Source organism: Candoia aspera, chromosome 14 (assembly GCF_035149785.1).
Source record: "Candoia aspera isolate rCanAsp1 chromosome 14, rCanAsp1.hap2, whole genome shotgun sequence".
In the NCBI taxonomy this organism is placed as follows: domain Eukaryota; kingdom Metazoa; phylum Chordata; class Lepidosauria; order Squamata; family Boidae; genus Candoia; species Candoia aspera.
In genome coordinates this window covers 720,059-743,633 of record NC_086166.1, presented here as the reverse complement: position 1 = coordinate 743,633, position 23,575 = coordinate 720,059, and the positions used below count along the sequence as shown (strand labels likewise).

Sequence of the window (23,575 nt, the reverse complement as noted above, 5' to 3'; positions counted from 1 at the left end):
GCTGCTCTCACCTCAGCTGAGAGGGAGCCGCGGAAGCTCTGCCCAGAAGAGACTCTTCGGGGATGGCCACTAGAGGTCACTCTTGGCGTGAGGCTTTGCACTTTCAGAAGAATTCTTCTTGAGAATGTGAAAGTGAGAAATGCTAAGTTGCTTGGTCAGAACCAAAAGCAGTTTCCTGGAATATTTAGAGTCTCTCTCCACCCCTCGCTTTCTCATGCCTTACGCATACACACTCTTGTTCATCAGTGAAGAAAATGTCAGCGTCCTGCAGCGTAGAACTCAGCCAGATGTTTTCTGTTGGAGGACAAAGGGGCCATGCGTCTCTTCGTTATGCAGTAGGAATCCAGAAATCAGAGGGAGAAGAGTTACTAAGCTAGGAAAGCATTCTTGGCTGGCTTTCGTGCCCATTTAAAGCTGGTGTCCAGAACCTAGGGAACCCTGCAACCAAGGAGGGGGAGCGCCATTGGATTTGCCTGTCCCTCATGTAAAAAACCTGTACATTGGAGGCGGGCCTCTTCAAAAGAGTGGTTTCACTCACGCACTCTAGAAATTGTACTTACACAGAATTCCTTAGAATTCCTTAGAATTCGCTTAGAAGCAGCTTCTGGGAAGTCTAGGGAGGAGGACAGAAGGGCTAGCAAAGTCACTGCCCTGCCCCAGGATGTGCAGGTGGGGGTGGGGGGGCCCTGTGGCAGCCTGCCTGGGGACGGAGGTTTTTCGACTGCTACCTGTTTCTGACTCATCTCTTCTAGCCTAGATGCTTCCTGCTTTAGCTACTGACCTCTTTGGAGTTCCTAACCCTGTTAACTGTGTTGTCTTTCTTGTCTCCTCTCGTCCTTTCTTCACTGATGAATCCTGTGTCCCTTAAAACAGTGTCATGTAAGTCTGCTGATCGATTTTCCCGCCATTGTACATTTATCCTTGTACTGTTATCCAGTTCCCTAGAAAGAAAGTGAGGCATTTCTCAGTTACAGTAGACACCAGCTGTTTTCAGCATTTTTGTAACGCTTTGGTTTAATATCTTGAGGGGCCGTTGGACCCTCCCAAAAACTATGATGGAAAATTAAGCATGAAGTAGAATTGATTTTGGCACATGTTGCTAAAAGCTAGCTAGAGGAAGGGATTCATTTTTAAAATATTTGGAGAAAAATATATACATGAATGTAACGGAATGTTTGCCTTCAGTGGACAACCAGGCTATGTTGCACTACATTCGAGACAAGACTGCTGTCCCTTACTTCTCCAACCTCGTCTGGTTTATTGGAAGTCACGTGATAGAACTGGACAACTGTGTTCAAACTGATGAGGAGTAAGCCTTTCTTAGTAACATGGTTCCATTTTTCTGGGGCGGGGTGGGTGGTGGCTGCCTATTTAGCGCACACACTTTTTTTGCAGGCACAGAAACAGGGGCAAGCTGAGTGACCTTGTAGCTGAGCACCTGGATCACCTTCATTACCTGAATGATATCCTAATTATTAACTGTGAGTTCTTAAACGATGTATTGACGGACCACTTGCTGAACAGCCTCTTCTTGCCGCTCTACGTGTACTCGTTGGTCAGTCAGGACAAGGTAAGGGTTACTGTCTGAAGCGCCTTCTCCTCGCTCGAGGTAGCTTTACGAGAGCCGAACGGTTTGGCTGCCTTGGGGAATCTTTCTGCAGTAGTGCAGCAAAAAGTCTCTCTCACTGAGTCGTAAACCTGAAACTGCATTATCTTATTAAAAATAACTATCGCTTATATCAGTAACCATGGGCAGTTCAGCACAAGAAAGAGAGAACTGCTCCAATGCACACATGCTTTTTCTCACCACTATTTGCAAGAGAGGTCGCAGGGTCACGGTTTTCGTGTCAGGGTGAGGTGAAGGAGAACGGGAGGTCATGACTTCACAGTGAGCATCCTGCATTGGACCCTAAACATATGATGCAATTGAAATGATAAGGCCAGCTAAGTTCTTTCATAACAAAGGTTTCTAAATTCCTCTTGACGTAGTAACACACACTGAGTCATTCTGTGGCTTGCATTGGCTAGTCATCTTTTGGATAGCCACAGAATTGACCTCAGGGGTTCTGATTAAACCTTCGGGTTTTTGTCTTTTTCCTTCTAGGTTGATGGTTGGAAGCATTCATATGCAGGCCCTGGCCCTGTGGGTCGCCTGTTCCCTGTGGGGTTTATAGATGCTGGGCACAAGCAACAAAGAAGGGCTCTTGCTTTCGTTAGCAGCTTATGCCTTTCTTACTTATATTTATACAGTTAGTCCTCTCTTAACGACCACAATAGGGACTGGAAAACTGGTTAAGTGGTGCAGTCGTTAAGTGAGTCACCATGTGACTGGACCCAATTTTACGACCATTTTTATGATGGCTGTTAAGTGAATCATGGGTCATTATGTGAATCACCATGGTCGTTAAGCAAATCCAGCTTCCCCAATGGACGTTTTTTGCCAGAAACCGGCAAAAAAGGTCACAAATTGTAATCCCGTGACCGCAAAATGCTCCTACTGGTTGTAAATGCAAGCCTGCTGCCAAGTGCCTGAATTGCGATCATGTGACTGCGAAGGTGGTGCAGTGTTATGCCACAGTTGTAAGTGTAAGGCGCTTTTTCCGAGGCCGTCGTAACTTTGGGCAGTTGTTAAGTGAGGACTGCCTGTACTTGGCCTTCCTCCGAGGACATACAAAGCCTCTAGTTCAGGAAGGCAGTTCTGTTAATGGTCTCTGGGGACAGTAAGAAGGCAGTGTGCACTGCAGCCAGCTAGCAGTGCGGTTGGATTAAGACAGCTTGCTTGATTGCTCCGCCAGTCCCTAATATAATGAGGTGTATAGAAGTGTGTTTGGTTCTAAACAAAACTTTCCTTGAGTACTTCTGGAAACTTTTAAAAGTTTTTATTTAGGGTTCCTTTTAGTGACTGAAGAAGCATGGCTTAAGTAGTCACATGAACTTGCCCTTGGTTTGAATCACCTGGTTCTGTTCCCTATAGACAAGAGGACTTCATCCCAATTCCCATGATTGCCCCGAACCCTTTCTATGATTGAGTAATTCTTCTGTCCTAGAAGCAGTGGTGAGGTCATAGCAAACGTTTTTCCTTGCTAATCGTGCCATGTGTTTTGGAGAGGGGTTTTAATGTGTGTGATTCGAAAGGGAAAGGCAATAATGTCCCACAGTTAAAAGCCATTTCTTAATTGTTTCCTCCTCAGGCTGGAGAACGGCCAAAAATAAGCCTCCAGGTTTCTCTGTATCTGTTGTCCCAAGTAAGTGTTGATCCAGGACTGACTCTAGATCCTGTATTAAGAATCTGAAAGAGGGTTCCTTCTACTTTTTAACAACGCTGTAGCCATTGTGATGAAGCTAGCCATGAAGGGAAAAAAGGACAGAGTTGGGCATTTTACAGTAGCGAGTTGGGATGGGGTTGGGACAGTGGAACAGCAGTAAAGAGACCAGAGTTATTCAGAAGAGGCCTTGAAAGAGAGCCAAGGCAAACAGGCTGAACATGGTATTGGGGTGATGGGGGTGACAACTCCTGGATTAGTTAGAACTGGGTTTACAAACCACATTCCCTGCTACAGAAAACTGCTAGCTCTTCAGCACAATGTCAGGAAGCATTCAGATGGGAGATATTTCCTCCTGTCCCCCTCTCTCCCACACACTTTAAAGGATTATCACATGGTGAAATTGGCCTAAAGGAATTACTGTAGAGAAGAGGAAAAGGACAAGATAGCTGGGATGTTAATCTGCATCCCCTCTGTCAGCTCCCCCCTAACTGTTTTCTGCTTCTCTGCCTCTGCCCACAGGTTTTCCTAATCATACATTATGCACCCCTGGTGAATTCATTGGCTGAAGTCATTCTGAACGGAGACCTCTCTGTGCTTTTTTCAAAAGCGGAGCAGGATATCCAGAAAAACTCCGTAAGTGCAAAGGCCCTCTGTCGACCACAAGACACCTCCTTTGTTTGCTTGGCAGGAATGGGGCTGTGGGGGATCTGCTTTGCCTCCAGGGCCTGGCATCTGAGGTATTGTTTGGGTTCTTGTATTCAGTCCCCTTTATCTTGGCATTTTTTTAGAAGTCAGAATGTCTCATGCAAGCGGGAAGATAAAAAGAACAGTTGCACATGAAAATGATCTTGTCTTTACAGTACGCAGACTCTTTCTGGGTTTTGCCCATTTTTTTTGCTTAGCGGGTTCTGTTACTGGGAAATCTGTGGTCAGAAGCTTGTCAACTTTTTCTGCTCTAGCAGTCTGACTTCCACTGAATGTATTTTGCAGAGTTTCTTGGTCTTTTTTTTAAAGTATGTGAGAAGATGAATTACTAGCAGTGGGAGATGTCATTTTAGTGGTTTTTCTATGTAAGTTTAATCCCTCAAAAGGCAGCTGTGGCCACGAGCTAATTTTGCATTGTGACTTTATTTCTATATTATGGCCAGCAACCAATGTTACATAAGTCGTAGCGTTTATTAAGTAAGATAGGGGCGAGTCCATAAAGCCCTGGAAGCAGATCTGGTATAGGACAGTCACTGAAAATCTCTGGGTGGGAGAAACATGGCTAGCTCCATGAAGCAGATCCCGTATCACACCAAAACAAGCGCACGTTGGTCAGCTGTCCTGCAACTCTCAAAAAAAGCGTTGCCCCCCAGTAAAAGAAGCCTCTTGAGTGAGGGCAGGCAAAACGGCTGGTAAGGGTAGATTGCTTTGAAACTATAATACCAGTGGGTTTAAAGAAGCCCCTCCCATGACACAGCAGCAGCCCTGTCCAGTATTGATGGCAATAAGGCAAATGGTGGAGCAGAGCAGAACGAAGATGGGATATTCAGGTGCCCCTGTGTTGCCACTTGGGAGAATCACTGCCTGCTCTGTAGAAACAACTCAGATGGTAGCAATGGCTGGACATTTCTGGCTTAATTCTGTTTGCCCTTTACAGGCAGTACCACAGAATATGCTGATACTAGTAAGCGGAAGGCCTTAGGTTCAAGCCATGGCATCATTAGATGGAAAGAAATGGGGATAAGCAAGTGGCGGAGGAAACATTCATTTCTTAGAGCAGCTGAGAAAACTGGGAAAGCAGTGTGCGGTTTATCTCCCTTCCCCCCGTCTTCGCATATCTCGGTGAGCTGAGAGGTGGGCTTGGTGATCAGCCCCCATAGCTGACACACTCCTTTGTTCAAAGTATCGGTGGTCTGGAGGAGAGTGCTCCTCTTGCTATGAGACAGTTTTCAAATCCGAGAAGCGCACTTGTGTTTCCAGCAGTGGGAAGTGCCAGAAGAGGGTGGTCTCCTAGCTGTCTGGGGTTGGTGAGTCATGCGCCTTCGTACTGCACCCCGCATGAGTTGGACCAAAAGTCACATTCGGCACTTGCCTTCCCTCCTTTGAACTGGTTTTGCTTTGCTTCCTGCCTGAATCGGATGTGGCTTGTTCCTGCTGCTCTCTGCCTGGGCTTAACCTACTTTCGCTCCTTTCTGTAACCCCGAGGGGGGCCTAGAAAGGTTTGGCTTATCAAGCAGATGTTCCAACCTAAATTTAAATGTATATAGTTGGCTAAACAGTCTCACCCAACTAGGCAACCAGTGATAAATACTCATCTCTGCATGATTTGCTTCTTAGTCTCAGCTGAAACACTGTACCAAACTAAGTAGAGTTAGGAAATATGTGACGTGTCCCCCCAAATAAATGCATGCTGGAAGTGAAAAATAGTATAGTTAAGTCATTAAGAACGGTAACACCGAGGCCTCTTTTTCTAGGTTGAGAGCTTTGTCCAACTGTGATATCAATCTGTCTTTTCTCTTCTTCTGACTATAAACGTCGTCTTTCGCTTGCAAGAAAGAACAGAGGTTTCCCAGATTATACCCTTAAAACTGCTTTTGGGTTTTGGTGAATCTCTGTGGGGCAAGAATAAGTCATTTCAAGCATTGGTTGACCCCTCGCATTTATAAGAAAGATGCCATTTATAGTTAGAATTGTGACTTGGTTAGGGATTGATCGAATGTTCATGAATCAGAAGAAATGCTGTTGTGAGGTGGGGTTTGAATAATCCCCTTCGTGTTCCACAAGGTTCTTGACATGGAATAAAACAGTATAGGCTTCTAGTAGTTGGTGAGACCAGCAGTCTGTGATTATTGTTGCCACCGTTTTCTTAAAGGGTATTGTTGGATTTACTGCCCCCCAATGTAACAATAAGACCTCCCTCGCCTCCACAAGGGATTTGTGGCATCCGAAAGGCTAGCTGATTTCACTGAGGTTTTGTGGACCAGATGATTTCATCAGATCAATAGAAGGAACCCCTGTTGCGTAAGAGCGCAGAGTTGTCAGGATCCCTTTTCCTAGCCACGTGCTACAGACAAGGAATCAGCCAGTGAGACCGTGTTTTGGAAACTAAACGGATGCTTGGCATTTCTCCTACAGTTCTAAAAGAGCGGGGCAGACGAATGACTTTCCTCCACTTGAAGCTCAGCCTGTTCGTTTTGCTAGAAAGGCCATGGAGCCGAGTTCCTTCTGACTTTTGTTCATGCTGATGTTTTAGATCAAGACGGGCATCAGGTGCTTCATTAAACCTTCCGAGACCTTGGAGCGCTCTCTAGAAATTAATAAACAGAAGGGAAAAAAGAGACTGCAGAAAAGGCCCAACTATAAAAACATTGGGGAGGATGAGGAGGAAGAGCGGGTCCCGGAAGACCCCCAAGAAGGCACAGAGAGTCCTTCCAAAGGCATCAAGCCCAGTGGGGAGAGTGAAGGTGAGTGTGTCTCCTGGTGCCAGCTGCCCATTCCCAATTCTTCTGGTTGTCTTTGCCTGCCTTACCCTCTGCCCTGCTGTCTTGACTCTGCAGCTGCCCTGTGGAGATTCTTCCGGATCAGACCGGGATTCCCTTCCCGCTGCAGAGTGCTTGGCACATTCTTCATGCCAGTGGGGGAAAGAAAGGCAGCCCTGCCCTTGCGTGCTCCGGTAGCAGGCCTGGCTTTGGTCCTACATAATCTGCTTGTCTTGATGGTTTTCGTAGAATCCCTGGGTTTTCAGCCTACTAGGCAGCAGGATTTCTTCGTAGCTGGGGCATCACTAATCTATTTGCAGGGATCCTTTGAGCTCTTTTTTTGGGATTACATGGACCAGATCCTGATGACCTATTCCATTTCATTTGGCCAGGATCCCAGCCACCCATGGGCAGTGTCTGCCTGCCTCTCTCTTGTTGAACAAACCCCTCTCTCTAAAATTTGTGCTCTGATGTTTCTCTTCAGAAATCGAGATGGTGATCATGGAACGCTGCAAATTAATTTCTGCCACAGAGCAAAACATAACAGATGAGGAGAAGAGCGCAGCTGCTTCCGAAACGTCCAGTTGGAACCGGTAGGCGAGGGATCGGTGGTGGTCAGCCAGGTTCCCGCTGCGCAGCCCTTGCCGGGGTTAGGGTCAGCCCTAACTCCTTATCTTCGCAGAGTAGGCCTGGTATTGTTTTGCATGGTCCCTTCACTTTCCAGGTCACAGAGACAGACAACTGGTAGCGGTTTCCTCCCTTGGTCTCCGGGCTAGAACAGTGAGGAATTACACGCATTTCAGGAACATTAATTCTGACACCGGTAGTCGAAGCATCAGGACCGGTTGTCCCGTTTGCTAGACGAGGGCTTTTAGTCTGGCGCTTCTGGTGCCAAGCCAACCCCCCACTTTGGGACTGTTCCTCTGTTTTACAGGTTATATTCTGTTTCCTTGCTGAATTAGACCTTTTCCAGTTTAGTGTGTATTGTAGTATGCCCTCTGAGACATCTTATGCTTAAGCTGCCTAAGTGAGGAATTTTTAAAGATCCACGTCACGTAGGAAGCCGTAGGACACCCTTGAGCTCTCTTGGCTAGAGACAAAATGAGTATTGGGGGGGAGGTTAGGCCAGAGAGAAAGGAGGAGGCGCAGAGGAGCACAGAGCCACCCAGCTCGGCATTCTCCGCTCTATGTTCCAGCCTTGCCCTTAGCAATCCCTTGAAACTCCCCTCCCAAGCCACAGAACGGGTGGCACCCTGGCCGTAACGTTCTCCAGCCTGCGTGCTGTTAGTCCAACCTTCCCTTTTATCCGGCCCAGGAACCTCCCAAGGTTTGGGGACCACGACCTGTAACCCGGCAAGGAAAAGGGGCTCATCCCTTCATAGAGCTTTCCAGGGACCCTTTTGCTAACTACAATTCAGGCCCAGGCCAGCCCTCCTATGCTTGCAGAAATCTTGTTATCGGGCATAAAAATAAAGAGCAGAATACTCAGAAATTGATTTTTAAAACGTTTCCTCTCTTTTTCCCCAGGCCTTTTCTGGAGATGGTGTATAATGCCCTGGAGTGTGCTGAGTTTGACTATTATGCTCTTTTTGTGTTGTGTCTTCTCTACGCCATGTCTCACAACAAAGGTAAAGTGTGGGCCTTCTGCTTGTTGGCCCTTGCTAGGGTTGCTCGACCTGGCTGTCCTGACTTGTAGGAAAATGGTTGCGTCAGGTCGGTTCCTTATTACTGTGATGCCATTTAAGAGGTGGTTGTTTAATCGGTGCCTTCTCTGTGAAGGCAAACTTCCTTCCGGAGAGTCTGGATTCCGGATGGAAGAGTGGACTTGCGTCCGCAAGCATCGACACTGAGATGCAGAGCTGGAGCTACGGCCGTGGCACATGTGAGGGATGAAGGGGGTGGTGGATGGGAGTAAGAGGGAAGCGAAAGAGGGACAGTGAGCCGAAGAAGGTGCCCTCAACGGATTGTCCATGGGGGGGGAAATGCCCAGCTCCTTTGCAGCTTAGGGTACGGCTCAGAAATGGTCTGGCGCCACCCTGTTGGCTTCCTCCCAATGAACCGTCCTCCCTCCTTCCTTGGCTGAAGCTTCTTAGGCTCGCCACTCTCTCAAGCGCTTGGGGGGGGTGCTGCCGACCAGATAGTCCGTGTTACCCTGCTCTGAGATGTGAGAGTGTGGGGCTTCTGTTGGCGTTTCTGCCGCCAGTTGGTTTGTGCTTCCACGTGGGGCAGTCACTGAATCGCGTGTTTCTCTCCCTTGGGCAAATCAGTCGGCATACCGCACAAGCTTGGGCATTAGTGGATGACCTCCAGAAAGTCGGCACGGACATGTTTCTTCCCAGTAGTTCTGTGTTGTTGTGAAATGAACCTCCCTCTGAAACACAGGCGGGGAGGGCAGGGCGGTGTGAAGCTCCGTTCGCTTTGTCCTTGTGCGTCGAGCTGTGGGGCAGAGAGTCTACTGGGCTGTGGTTTTGAATAACGACAAGGCAGACACGCCTCTCCAGTGTGGATGCCACATAGCTCTGCGAATGTTTCCCTGTTGCTGTCAGAGATGTACCGGAATGCCCCATTTATGGGCAAGGGGACCCAGCAGCAGTGGTGCTGCAGAAGCCCACTCTGCTGGTCTGACACCTTCCGCTGGCTGGTGGGGTTAGATTTCAGCCCAGTCCCCTTTCCTCCACTGCTTTGGCAGTGGTAATTTGCATCAGCAAAAGAAGTGAAATTTTTGGAGGGGAAGTGGTGGGTGTTTGAGCCACGCTGTTCTTCTGGGGTGAGTCTCTGAGAGACTGCCACTGGCGTTGGGGATCAAAAGCTCCGCCACTCGCAGTGGCCCCCTGGTTTCTCCCGCACTGAGATGCAACTTTTACAAGAGTTTGGAAGTTAGGTCCTTCTCCTCCAAGACTAGGAGCATGAGCAGTATTAACACGGTGGAGAAAATCAAGGGCTTCCTTGCTGAGAGACTCCTTTCTCTGACAGAAGCAATCTGAGGCCTGTAGAGGCCTTGAGCAAGAAAGTCTGCTACAAGCGGATATTAAAGTGTTAAACTCCTAAAGTTGGAGTTCGTGAATTCATTAACTGCTAGTCACAAATGGTTCTGCTGGAAATTCTGGACCACGGAGTTCAGGGTTGGTTGATATGAAATGGAGAATTGCACACTGTTCTGCATTCTTTACAAAAAGGTTTCCCCTTTGTGTAGAATTACAACAGTGAACTTTTGTGTGCTATCCTTAACGCATGACCAAAGGTCATTACTGACACAAGCATTGTTGAATGAGGCTAGCTTGTTTCAAAGCAGTCTATTCTGAGAAATAACCTCACTGCATTACAGGAACAGCTTGCTGTATTATGTGGCTTTAAATAACTTGTACGCTCAAACCAGCATCTGTTAATTGATCTTGGTTCCATAGCTCATGCATACAAAGGTCTTTAGCTTTTGTTGATCTTGGCTGTCATTTTCAACCTCCAGCTGTAGGGGACCTTCATTTCACAATGTGCATGTAACTATACTGATAACAATACAGATACAGGTACTAGTCTGTACCTTTCTGCTCCTCTTCTCTCCATTCTCCTATGTCTTTAGATTGTCCCATAAGGCTTCCTCTTTCCAGGGGGTCCTTTTATTAAGCAAGAGAGGGCAAAAGGAAGTACTGGTTGTGACCTACCTGTGTGGCCAAGATGCTGGTGTTGGTGGTTAAAATCCGGTGGGTGTAGCTTTTGGCTTGGACTGCAGCATCCAGACATCAAAGACCTCATCTGGTGACCTGGGCCAGCCCATCTCCCTCAGGACTTTTCACAGGCTGTCGTGAGGTTATGTTAGGAAGTTGACCACTCCTTTGAAATATTTTAGGAAGACTAAGGATACAAATGTGATGAGTAAGCCAACAGTCTTAGGCTGCTGCCCTGTGGTGTGTGGGACTACAGCCCTTAGCCATCCCCTCATGGCAGGGTCATGAGCTGGAGGGAAGCTAAAGGTGAACCCGGGTGATCAGGAGAGAGGAAGGCTGATTCATTTACACTGTGTGCATGGGGCTGCTGTTTCACTATCTTCACTACCTGCCCAGAGTCGTGTTGGAGTTGGGTGGCTCCCAAATCTAATGAAACAAACAAACAAATAAATTATTGCTTCCTAAGCATTCCAAATCTTTGTGTGGGCAGTTTTGCTAAATTGTACCACAAGCTGAGCTGCACTTTTTTTGCTGGTGGTTCCTTAGAATTATGCTTTGCCAAACCAAGTTGTAGGTACCACATTCAGTTCCTGTTTCTCCCAAGGAATCAAGCCAATCACCCTGGAGAGGATTCAGTTATCGGCCCAGGAAGCCGAGGAGAAGAACTCGTACAACCCCGGGCTTGCGGAAAGGCTCATCAGGATCATGAGCTATGCTGCTCAGCCAGGTAGAGGGTTTGTCATGCACCGTCTTCTCTTTCTGCCGGTCAGTCCTGCAACTTGGCAGCTGTGTGTTGTCTAAAACTAATTTTTGAAAAAGAAGGAAACATACAGCTTTCCTTCCAAGCTGGGATCGCAGAGCAGTTTATGACAATAAAAGCGTAGAGCAGCAAGCGGGCGGTTAAAGATATTGGGGAGTGTTGGTTGTAAATCCACAAATCTTGTCTGACGTACAGTCATTTCAAGCAGAGCGTGTCTCCTGGGATGGTGAACGGACCCATTTTTTGAGGGGAGATTCTGTGGCAACTTATAAAACTACTAGCCTGCTCAGAGTTGGTTGCAGAGAAGGGAAAAGCTTCCCTCTGTATATCAGCATAGGCTTCTACCCTCTTGGACTAGTAAAAAACACAGCCCACAACAAAGTGGCTTGGTAGAGAAGGACCAAATCAGTCTGCCCCTTTTCCACCTTTAAATAAAATACCTGGTTCTAGATGCCTGGTGAAATTTTCAGCAAGTTTCCTTTGATGCTTCTAACTTCAGGGGCAGAAAGCACTTTGCTGTTGATGTGTTAAACCTGCCCCACTTGAACTGGTTTGGAACAGGTGCTAAACTGTTAACTGAAACTGAGTTGGCCAGGAAGACGTGACACCAGTACAATAAGTGTTGTCTGAATCTTCTCCTGCCCTGCCCCCCTCCCCCGCTGCAGATGGCAAAATTCGTTTGGCCACCCTGGATCTTGGCTGCCTGCTGTTGAAGCAGCTGGTGTTGACCAAGCACGGTAGCATTATAAAAGACGTGCACCTTGCCTGCTTGGAGGTGAGTCACAATTTCTCCTGTGGAAACGTTGGGGTGGTCTGATCCCTGTTCCAGAGTAATTTGCAGAACTGCGTGAACAATCGTCTCTCCATGGGAACTCTTTGTGCAGCCGGAGTCTGTCCCTGCTTTTTCCACAGGCAGAACTGATAGCGAGGCACTGAGGATCGTGAGTGTCCAACCACTGTGCCTAGGAAATCCCCTCATCACATTAAGCTTCTTCTCTCCCTTGCCAGCTGAGCCTGTTCTGCCTGGCCACCACTGTCCAGATTCTTAGGAAGAGAGACCCTTTTCTGACCCTGCAATCCATGTTCCTTTTGATTTGCGATCCTTGCAAATAGCAATTCACTGTTAATAGGCTTGATCCTTTGATCCCCCATTTGATCCATGCCAGCCCCTTTTCTCCCAGCCTATATAATCCTTACTAATAAGCATCATGACCCATGTTTTCCTTTCTTAATAATTTTTTAGGGAGAAAGCTCTACTGCAAATAGTGCATGTGTTGTGGGGGGGGTGTCATGCAGGGAGGGAGTATATTACTTCTGTTATCCTGTAGCCCATTCCTCAACATTTGTGCCTTGAACTGAGGATTTTTCTTTCTTATTTAGGGGGCAAGAGAAGAAAGCGTTCATCTGGTGCGGCGTTTTTATAAGGTATTCTCGGGTCCTTAACTCTCCTAGATTGAATACTGGAAACATCTGAGGGAGCTAGCTGTGACTTCCAAAGAATAAGATTTAAATGGTTTGTAATTCTTGCCCAAGAAGGCTGTCTTGCCGTCAGATGTTCCAGCATGTTTAAAGCTGGTTTTAATCAACTCCTTTAGATATTTGTGGAGATTCTGCTTCACAAAAGTGGTTCTTCGCTTGGTGAGGGGTTCTTACGAGGCAGCTGAATTGGTCCTTCACTGATTGGGAACAAAAGACCAGGAAGCACAACAGAAATACTTTGAAAGCAGTTGCACAATTAAGCAAGTGCCCCATTTTGCAGGCAAGGCAAATTAGTGAGGCATGACCTTGCCTCCAAATAAACATTTCTTCAAATTGAAGAAGAAAATTGGTATTGGAATTGTACTCATTCTTATTTGAAGCTGAACTAGATCTTCAAGAATGTGGATTAGTGGAAAGTAAGATTGATTTAAGCCCATCGAATGAGAATCATTACCACTCTAAGAATGCTTATGCAGGAAAAAATGCAATCCTTTATTTTCTTTAAAGGGAGAAGAAATTTTTCTGGATATGTTTGAAGATGAATATAGAAGTATGACTGTAAGTAATAAATCACCAGATAGATACAGAAGTGACAAACTGGAATGTTGTTGCAAACCATTTAAACTAAGCTTTGTTTAAAAGTGTTGTTGTTACTAGTTTTTTATCAGTAATCTTTTATGGAAAGAGAAGGAAGTATTGAAGAAGACCTGTAAAATATGCAAAATATCAATAAAAGATTAATAGTGTTGCATAAATGGAACAGTTGGGCCAACAGCAAAAAGTTGAAGAGGGAGAAAAGTGGACATGTTGGTGAAGCTGGAGTAGGGATGAAACTGACTGGGCATTCTACAGGACCGGGGACCCTCCCCCATCCAACCCAATTAAGCTCTCTTTTGAGAAGCGGGGGAGGGGAATGCACCAAGCAGTGTGAGGCTGTCTCTCTCCTTAACTGGATAGAAGCCACAGGGAATGTTGGCCACAGCCTGAAAGACTGGAACCAACTCTCTGTGCTTCTATGGAAAGTTCGTCTCCTTTCTGTCATAGTCTCCTCAGAGGAGGAGAAGGTAGGATCGAGGGGGTTTGTATGTTGAGTTTACAGTTGTGTTGCACACTAAGTGTAGAATGTTCTCTTCCAGCTGAAGCCCATGAACGTGGAGTACTTGATGATGGATGCTTCCATCCTGCTGCCGCCCACAGGAACCCCCCTCACAGGGATTGACTTTGTGAAGAGGCTCCCCTGTGGAGACGTGGAGAGAACGAGGAGGGTGAGTGCACCTCCCTTGTGGTTTTGCCCCTCAGGGACCTCAAGGGGCACAGTGGTTCTCCTGCTGTCTGTGGAACAGCTGGACAGAGGCTTGCATGGGTCACTCCTAGCTGGCCACTCTAGCCAACCCTGCTCACTTTATAAGAGGAGGGGAGGAATGTGGGTACTGCCACTGTGGGGGGTTGAGGTGGCGGTGGCAGGCAAATCTGTAGCTTGCTCCTTCCTCCCTGGTTATGACGTAGGCAGGAAGTCAGCTCAAACTCTTCTCTCCCCTTTTCCCCATGAGCTTTTGCAAAGGATGGTTGGACAAGGAGGAAAGGGGTGAGGTGAAGCCATGAGGCTAGAGGCAGAAGCACTCTGAGCCAGGGGCCCTTATGCTTGCCCCGCACACACGATGCAGAGCAGGGAGGCACCCAGCCCCCTGAAGAGTGCATCTGGAGAATGACAAAAGTGTTGAAGTGTGTCGACCCATCCCATCGGCAGGAGCGTCTGACCCAGACCTGCGTCACAGCCTCTGTAATCGGCTCGCAAGTTGCTGTAAAAAAAGAGAAAGAAATGGCCCTTCTGACGCGTGATTAGAGCAGCTCTGGGGTCCGCAGACTCTCTTCTTCTCTCCTTGCTGTAAAGCTGTTGATGAGCAAACTGAATGGTTTGTACTCGGAGAATTCCTGCCGGGGTGTCTGCTTCTTTCCTCTTGCATAGAAAACGCAGCCCTGTGTGCGGGTGCCTGATTACGTTGCTCTGGTGACATCCTCTGATCTAATCCTGAGGGCTCTTTGCTTTCAGCGCACATAGAGTGGGCTCTGTCTGGGGGAGGGAGTTCTAGAAGACTGACGAGATCTTCAGGGCCTGAAGAGCATTCTTGGAAATCCTAGTTATCTGGCTGGTCTCTGAATAGTTCTGTTTATACAGCTCTCATTGGTACCTTATCTCTTATCTTGCTTTTTCACGTACAACCGGACTTCTGTGAAAGCAAAGGAACCTTTTTCCTAGAACAAAACCTATTCCCTTTTTATGGGGTTTCTGAATAGCTGGGGGAGGGAAGAAAAGCTATACACTCACTTGTAATGAACCTGAGATCGCTCAGTCTTGAACACTGAAAAAAAAATGTTCTTATTTGACGACTGTCGAAGCAAGAGTTTCTGCTGTTTAGAAACAAACGTTTTAGATCTTTTCTCCAGAAATACAGGGTGGCGATAGTCTTCATACCCAGATTTTGTCCTTACAAACAAAGGTTGCATTCTAACACGTGCAAATAAAGTACATTAAAAAATCATCTCTTGTCTGTAGGAAGCCACAAACCACATCCCTTTGCAGACGCTTGTTGAGCCCTACGTTGCTTCTTGCTTTTTGCCAGCACCCCTAAAAATGACCCAAGTGACATTTTCTGGCTGGATTCACAACCCACTAAATCCTTGAGTTAATAAAATACAGTTGCTGTGCCCATGTTACATCCTTTGCGCAGACAAATAAATCCTCCTGCGATCAAATGTGGCATTTTAGTAAATTGAGTCAATCAAAACAACGTGCTAAACCCTAAAGTGCCCAGCCTGCTCTCGTGCGTTGCGTGAACCTCATCCTTTTGGCCTCATAGTTGCCATTGGCTGCCTTTGAAAAGGTCTCAGGGATGAGGACAGGTTGAAAAGAATTGGCCAGACCAGCAGTCGGGGAAGATGCGCACGACCGGTTCTCAGCCGTTGCACTGGCTACCAGTTTAATTTGGAGCCCATTCAAGATACTCACCTTGGAAGACTTCAGTGGCTTCATTCGGGGACCTAAAGAAGGTCACTCTTTCCTCCATTTACCCACCATTTTCAAGATCTTCTCAAGGGCTGTTTGAAAAAGCCAGGTGTGGCTGCCTAGGATAGCCGCCTTGGCCTCTCTTTCACACCTGCACAGATGTGTCCAGATGTCCCACTCTAGCGCTTAGCAGTTTCTTGGTGAGGCTTCCTCTGGAGCATTCACGGGCAATATTAGGTAGCCCAGGAGAGCCTCGGGCCTTCCACCTTCCTTACTGATCCCTCTTTTCACCCTCCCAGTAGCCTTAACTGGGTCCAGAAAAAGATAATTCAAAACTTCAGATACCAGTCTTTTCATACTTTTTTTTTCGAAAACCAGTATTACAAGGCACATTTGGATGATTACTTTGCGGATACAGACTGGTTATTTTTTACTAGCAGCAAATCCGTTCGAAGTTAATGATTTGCCAAGCAGACCTACAGTAAACCTACAGCTTTTAAAAAAAAATTCATTGGTCTTCATTTGTTAGATCATACGGTAAGGTGGAAAGTGATGGCAGCCATTTGCAGGGTTTTTTTCTGGGTTTCTGTATGTTTGTATTCTAAGAAAATGGACATGACAAATGCAGTATAAAATGCCTTTCCCTGCCCTGTCACGCTTGACATGCCGGACTGCAACTCACATAATTCCCAGCCAGCCTAGCCTTTGAATCCAGTTCTTTCGACATGCTAGCTGGAGATTATGAAGTTGGAAGCCACCTCTGTCTGACGGTTGGGGAATGCTTGTGTAAAGCCTTTTAGCAGTTGTTTCTTTTTATCCACCTCTGGGGAATTTATTCAAGAAGGCTGCAGTCCTTAAACCCGAGGGAGATGGGCTGGATTTCTAGTGTTCCTAATTTTGCCAATTCCGCCATATCTTTCCCGAATTGCTCCTGTGTACCTGTACTACGGGCTACCCAAACAGTTAAAAAAGCAGGTACAGAGAAAATGAATTGGCTCGAAATGAAAAGTGTGGCCTTTGCCATTTTCCTTTTTTTTTTATGCCAGGTATTCAGTGCAGCTGCCTTAAGACGCATTATCTTTTCCCTTTCCTTTAACTGCGTAAATTGAACCTGGTTGAGCCTCTTTGCTGCCGCCTTTTGTGTCTGCAGGCCATCCGAGTGTTCTTCATGCTGCGCTCTCTATCACTGCATCTTCAGGATGAGCCAGAGACGCAGCTGCCTCTGACGAGGGAGGAGGACTTAATTAGAACGGACGACGTCCTGGATCTGAGTGAGTATCCACCATGAGGGGACCGGGCCATGTTCTCGACTCCATGTGTTGCTCCGGAGGGAAAATAGGAATTAAAGCGCAGCAGCGAATAGGATCTCTTTCACTCCTGCTTTCAAGTTCTGTGCCTCCAAAACACCAGGCTCTCCGCGTTTGATGGATTGCCTTCTCTCCATGCGTGTTGGGGTCTTCCTGGCTTGGATAGTTGGGTAGGAGGGAGAAGGGTTTGGGGCCACCTACTGTGGTGGGTTTCAGTAATGCTGCTGGTTCTCAGGAAGGAGGGAGCACATTCCAAGGAGGGGGACAAGATAAGAGGGAACACAGCCCGGGAAGCATTGTGGGAAAACTAGGAGGTTCAGATAGCACTGTCCTGGAGCTTTCCCAGGTAATTTCCTCCGAGGTTAGGTGGAGTTGCTTTAGTCTGGCGAGATTCGGTCTACACAGCATGAGCAAATAAAGAACTGAAGAACTGGATTGATTCTTCGTTGCTCTTGGGCCAGGCCTGACACCTATAGCTCTTCTATCGTGGTAACCCTCATTGGAGGTCATGTGAGTGTAGCATCAGGAGGACTGGCTGAGCTGAAAAAGGGGCCATTTCTTCCCTCGCAAATGGCATTTTGTGGCTCTCTGTGTGTCTTGTAACTTTTCTCCCTTTTTTGTCTGGGATAGGTGAAACACCAGTTGTCACAGTAACACTAACTGGAAGTCATGAGTCCCAAAATAGCCCCATGGTATTCTGGTAATAACTCGTTATTATGACAATAAATTGTGTATGCTAGGAAACATAGTGCCCTTGTTTTCATTTTGGCACACACAGTATCTATTAATAGAAAAATGTCAGTCCTGTTTACGGTAGTAATTTTAAAGAATTTATTTTACTGTAATGGGTATTTTAGGAAGTTGAGCTCTACATTGTTTTACCTGGCTTTGTGGCCCTAAATAAGCGAGAATGCCCAAGTGACTTCAAGCAGCAGGACAGCCGTTTCCTCCCGAGCGTGCCATTTTGGTCCTCCCCCTGCAACAGGTTTTATTGGTACAAGGAAATGCCGTAGGCACAGTGCCACTGAGCACTTCCTCACTCAGTGTCCTTTGAAAAGATATTTTCTTTTGCCATCTGAACTTTGGGTCAGTGGCAGAGATTCAGTGAAAACATCTGGACGTGCAGTGGCTATGGGAGTAGAGGGGAGGGGTCAGAACAAACTGCCGTTGTTGGCTAGGGTTCATCTGCCATCTGAACTCTCCTGTTCCAGTCACCCTGCCTCAACAGTCCCCTGTTGGAAAGGTGTGGGGAAACTTGAATGAAATAAGAGGAATCGGAGCATCTTTTCCCTTGAAAGACCATTCTTGGCTTTATACTTCAGAAAATGAGATGAGCAACTGGAGGAGGAACAGGACAGAGATGTTCCTAGAATGTTGTCCAGCATAGTGTCGGACCCCTTGGTTGGGCACCTCCCAGCATGTGGGACTGCAGGGAAAAACAACTGGAAAGAGGCTTCACTGTCTCAGACCAGAACGCTGGGCTGCAGCGATTAATGCAGACCTCCTTTGGCCCCCATGGGAAGGCCTTCGGGCTGGATGCCACTCCCTGCCCACACGCTAGGAAGTGACAAGACTACATTGGTGCCATTTCTTGTGTTCCTAGGAATTTTTTTGTGATTTGCTCTAGTCCCAACCTTCTCAGGAAACAGCTTCCTAGAGCAGAATTTAAGCCAGCAGCTTGTAAACTAACTGGATATGCAATTAAAATTTGCCTGCCAACTATTTTACATGCATGTTCTTGAAACAAATCAAATTACAATATTCCTTCTGGCTTTCAAATGGAATGATATTGTTGTTTCCTACATATTGATTGTTTGATTAGTACCTGCTTTGCCCTCCCCGCTTTTTTTATTTTCAGTGATGCTCATTGATGTGATTCCTGTAACCTTGCTCTGTTTCATAGAACAATCACAACTGGGCTCTGGTGCATTAAAATGCATTTTGCAGTTCAGTTTCCCAGTGTCTCTTGTCTAAACAGGCGGTTCCCAACTCTCTGATATGTCAGTGATTGCAAAGATTAAATATTGGTTTGGTTATTTTTCCTGGAAGCCAAATCATTTATTTTCTGTGGAGACTAGTTGTTTTCAGCCTCAGTGAGACTTGCTGTTGGTTTAAGAATATGTTGTGTCTCTGTGGACTGAGAGACAGACCTCTGGCACTTAGTGGGCCAGCCAGGACTGTTCAAATGATGCACCAGCCAGTTTCCGTTAGGCAGAAGCTGCAATGATTATATTGCTCCGTCGCCTTGCAGAAGATGTTGGCCAGCCGTTGATTGCAACCCAGAAATTCCTTCAGCACATGCAAAGAGTTTATCCTTGCTCTGTGCTCTAGTTGATAACCATGAACATTAAAATAGACAAACTGAAGTTATCATACACCCAGCTTGTTTTTAGTGCAGAAGCTTTCAGAAGAGGCACCACAGTTGGCATGTGGCATAGTTTCTCTTCTCTTCTGTAGCGGAGAAAGACATGCTGTTTTAGAAGGGACAAACGTTACTTACAGCTGAGCAAAGGAGGAGTCCATCTGCAGCGCAGAGAGATCTTAGTTAACCAGTCAGGCTCTTCTGGGGAAGGCAGAGCATCCCCTTCCAGGCCAGCCTTTTCCTCAGGTTGGTGGATGTGGGTCCCTTTGTGGGCCTTCACACAAACGGGGTTATTCCAACGGCAGGGAGCATCGGAGGATAAAATGCACCAAGCAAAGGGGTGTGAATGTCAATAGAACCAGCTGAAAAGTTGGAAATAATGCAATGCAGAGTTCTCCTTCTAGGAAAGCCACAGAATTACCTCCGTAATGGCTCTTCTTCTTGCTCTTCTTCCTTCAGATAACAGTGATTTGATTGCCTGCACCGTGATCACCAAAGACAGTGGTCAAGTCCAGAGGTTTCTGGCTGTGGATATTTACCAGATGAGTTTGGTGGAGCCAGATGTTGGACGCTTAGGCTGGGGAGTTGTTAAATTTGCTGGCCTTCTCCAGGTGAGCATGAACGTTGTAAAAATCGACAGATGGTTCAGATTTTGAGCTGCCTCAGTGATTGTATAAAGGTATGCACGTGTGCATGTTCTGGCGAATGTCACCTAGAGCAACCTCAAAGCAAAGCACTTCCTTAGTCACCTGTGCTGACTAAGCAGCGTTTCCCCCCAAGTGAGGAGGGATGAGTCTCCTGCCCAGAGCAGCCCCTGAGCTCTTGCGTGCTTCCCAAAAGGAGGGGTGCTGAGACCCCTTCTGAGTTTTTCAGAATGAAGAATGGATGGGGGTAACAACTGATTTCGTGCTACAAATCGGATGTTTTCAGACCATGAATTTGTGGCAGCTTGATAAGGCTGTTTTCCACCCTTCCACCTTCTATTTCACCATGTTCCTATCTAAGGCAGATTGCTTACTTTATTCTGATTTAATGTGCTGAGCAGCCTGCTGGTATGTACAATTTAGTGCAAGCGGAGACTTGCCAGTATTCGCTTGTGGTTAATTAGCTTTCAGTTTACTGACTTTAAAGCAGCAAGAATAACCTGCATTGTACTTTCATGTCATTCTGTTATTGACTGGCTCCATTCAGTGCTTAGTTAATGCTCAGGTCACCTGAGGGACCGTCTTCTCCCAGTAGTTTCTACTCATCAAATTCAATCTGGTAGGTTGGGCATGCTCCAGGTCCCATCAGCCAAGGATTGTTGGCTGGCGGGGACCAGGAGACCTGCCTTTTCTGCCATGGCACCTGTCCTCTGGAACACCCTCCCTCCCGAGATTAGGATGGCCCCGACCCTGCTGGCCTTTCGAAAGGCCTTGAAGACCTGACTGTGTGCCTGGGCCCGGGGTCCCAAGTGTGCGAAGGGCCCCGTTTCATGGTTGTGCTGACACCAACGGATTATAATATCTGTTGGCTGCTTTTTTAATTTAATTTCTTTTTGTATTGCGTTTAACTGTTTTAATCATTTTTATGATTGTTCACTGCCCAGAGTTACTGGTTTGAGATGGCTGGCTATACAAATGAATGAAAGAATGAATGGAAGGAAGGAAGGAAGGAAGGAAGGAAGGAGGGAGGGAGGGAGGGAGGGAGGGAGGGAGGGAGGGAGGGAGGGAGGAAGGAAGGAAGGAAGGAAGGAAGGAAGGAAGGAAGGAAGGAAGGAAGGAAGGAAGGAAGGAAGGAATGCAAGTCAGCAAAAGATCCAGCAGCTGCATTTGCAGAATGCCCAGAGCTCAATTAGCGTTCACCTTGGTTCCTTCCCATGGCTTAGTGTGTTATGCAAATTCAGCCCCTTGGGTTGGTTTACAGTTCCGTGTATTGTGCAAACAGAAGAAGTGAGTGAATTCAGTAGCTAGGCTAATGTGTCGTGTGAATACAATCAGTATGAGGTCTCTGAGCTGGACACCTGATCTAGTGCTCCAGTGCTTAACCTTATCCGTTCACCGGAAGAGAGGAGCAACAGCAAGGGGTCTGGGTTTGGTTATAGTAAAAAAGGGTAAATATGCCTTGTTGTTTTTTGCAAGTGTAGCTCTAGTGCCTTTGCTGGATCTCAACTCTACACATAGGTCTTTGCCAATCAAATGTATTTCCTTCCTTCCCCCTTCCAGGACATGCAGGTGACAGGAGTGGAAGATGACAGCCGGGCCCTGAACATCGTCATACACAAGCCGGCTTCCAGCCCACACTCGAAACCCTTCCCCATCCTTCAGGCGACCTTCATTTTTTCAGATCACATCCGTTGCATCATTGCAAAGCAGCGCTTAGCCAAGGGACGCATCCAGGCTCGGCGTATGAAAATGCAAAGAATTGCAGGTAACCCGGCCTGGTCCGCCTGTTGCTTGCAGTGTCTCATTGGTCTCCCTCTGTGAACAGAGGGGTGGGTAGAAGGCTGATAACTTCTTACAGCTGCCAGGTTCGAGGGCTGATGACCTCTTCACCTCCCTGGATTCCGTTTCTTTATTGTGATGCCCTTTCACAGGCCTATTCACTGCCATGTGACTTGTACTAAGGAATCTTCGGGAACATGCCTCATGCCATCAGTCTCTCATCCTGCCATATTTGATGGCATCCACATTTGCCCCCTCAGTCAGTTGCTGCCTCTCAAGTTGTTTTCAGGCAGCCTTTCTGAGCGCTTTTTAAGTAGAAAAGCAGGATTAAAAAACATTTAAACAAATGTTGCCATGTCCAAGGAATTCTGAACACGAGTGCTTCTCAAAATGAACTCTGTTGTCTTCTTAACTTTTGAAATAATCAGCATTTGTTCTCCAGCATGAAGGCCCTGCAAACAATCCTATTTCTTACATGTTATCAAAGTGAGACAGCAGCAATCTGTAATAAGACAGAATCCTTCAGAATTTTGGTCACTGTGAACAGGCAAGCAGGCTTCTATCACTTCTGCTTAGCTCATCTTGCTAACTTTTAAAACAAACAAAAAAACACTATAGGGACCTCTGTTGCAAATTAGGCCTGTTTTTTTCCAAACAAGTCAGAAGCCATTATTTATTCTTGGTTTCCTATTCCTGGCTAGTTTTGAGAGAGCAACTGTGGAATCACAGTTCACATGTCACAGTAAATCAACCATGAAGGCTCATCTATAGCTTGTTTAGATACTCAGTCTTCTAACAGCAAATGGGAGAGAACTTAAGGTTAAGGTGTTCCGTTCAAGGTGCCTGGCTTAGCTATACGCAAGTGCAGTTGAGACAGGTGTTTCTTAGCAGAAAGTTAAAATGTGATCTACTTGAACCCAGCTCTTCTAGACTTGCCAGTCCAGCCAGCCAATGAAGTGATGGGCTTTGGACATAGCTCTGCTGCTGCAACACAGCATCTGCCATTCCGGTTTTATGAGCAAGCCCGGCGAAGCAGCTGCGACCCAGCTGTGCAGCGCTCGGTGTTTGCATCTGTCGACAAAGTCCCAGGTGAGTTCCCTCTTGCCTCCTCCTTTCCCCTGTGCAACTTAGGTAGGTTGCCACAATGAAGTTACAGTATTGGGGCAGAGAAAAGTGTCCCAGCAAATTAATTTCTTTTGCTGCTGTAATACTAATCTTATTTTTAAAAACGTACTCATTTAAAAATTTCATTTGCCACCCTTTAGCAAGAGGGTGACGTAAGAAAATTCAGAATCAGAAAACATAGTAAATGAAATGGGTTAAAAATGCAAAAACAAAAAATAGAATGATAGCATTTAAAAAGAGTAATTAAAACTTGATAGTGCTGTTTACACACAAACCAAAACAAACTCCAGGTTTAGTGCTTGTTGGAAGAGCCTATCCTGGTGGGGCCCAGGGAGCATCAACTGGAAATGAGTTCTACAGATTTGAGCCGGGAGTGGGGGGGGGGACTCCTGGGTGCTTATAGCAACCTGGCATCTCTCCAGCACTGTAGGATTTTTTAAATGCTCCAGGTATGTTACTTGATAATCCTCAAAGGAAGAAGGTCATGTGAGACATGCCCCTATTTCATATGGAAGAGCTGGGTGAACAGGCCTATAAAGTTCTCTGGTTTTGTTTGCTGCTTCGTTTCAACTTCCACAACTTCTAGCCAGTTTCAGGAGCAGAATTCCTTGCCCAAAGTCAGGTCACTGGTCCATCTGCCTGGACTCTCCCTTTCCGGCCGGGTTCTCCCATCATTTGCTCTCTGACCCTTTAAGCTGACAGCGCTGCTTGGCACCTCCTCAC

At 46.7% G+C, this 23,575-nt stretch overlaps 1 protein-coding gene across 4 annotated transcripts in view; it reads left to right on the top strand.

The window, feature by feature from the left end:
• CLEC16A (C-type lectin domain containing 16A) overlaps positions 1–23,575 on the top strand; it is a 48,298-nt gene that overhangs the window by 6,329 nt on the left and 18,394 nt on the right. For 3 of the 4 annotated variants that reach the window (XM_063314968.1, XM_063314967.1, XM_063314969.1), the window contains exons 6-21: positions 1,186–1,309; positions 1,396–1,570; positions 3,192–3,245; positions 3,786–3,899; positions 6,505–6,715; positions 7,215–7,323; positions 8,258–8,358; positions 10,997–11,119; positions 11,818–11,927; positions 12,533–12,577; positions 13,139–13,189; positions 13,768–13,896; positions 16,786–16,906; positions 19,764–19,915; positions 21,509–21,713; positions 22,649–22,816. In XM_063314968.1, coding sequence (XP_063171038.1) covers positions 1,186–1,309; positions 1,396–1,570; positions 3,192–3,245; positions 3,786–3,899; positions 6,505–6,715; positions 7,215–7,323; positions 8,258–8,358; positions 10,997–11,119; positions 11,818–11,927; positions 12,533–12,577; positions 13,139–13,189; positions 13,768–13,896; positions 16,786–16,906; positions 19,764–19,915; positions 21,509–21,713; positions 22,649–22,816 — 1,992 coding nt within the window. Of the gene's footprint in view, positions 1–752; positions 880–1,185; positions 1,310–1,395; positions 1,571–3,191; positions 3,246–3,785; positions 3,900–6,504; positions 6,716–7,214; positions 7,324–8,257; positions 8,359–10,996; positions 11,120–11,817; positions 11,928–12,532; positions 12,578–13,138; positions 13,190–13,767; positions 13,897–16,785; positions 16,907–19,763; positions 19,916–21,508; positions 21,714–22,648; positions 22,817–23,575 lie in introns of those variants that run through there. The other variant, XM_063314970.1, reaches the window with a different exon arrangement.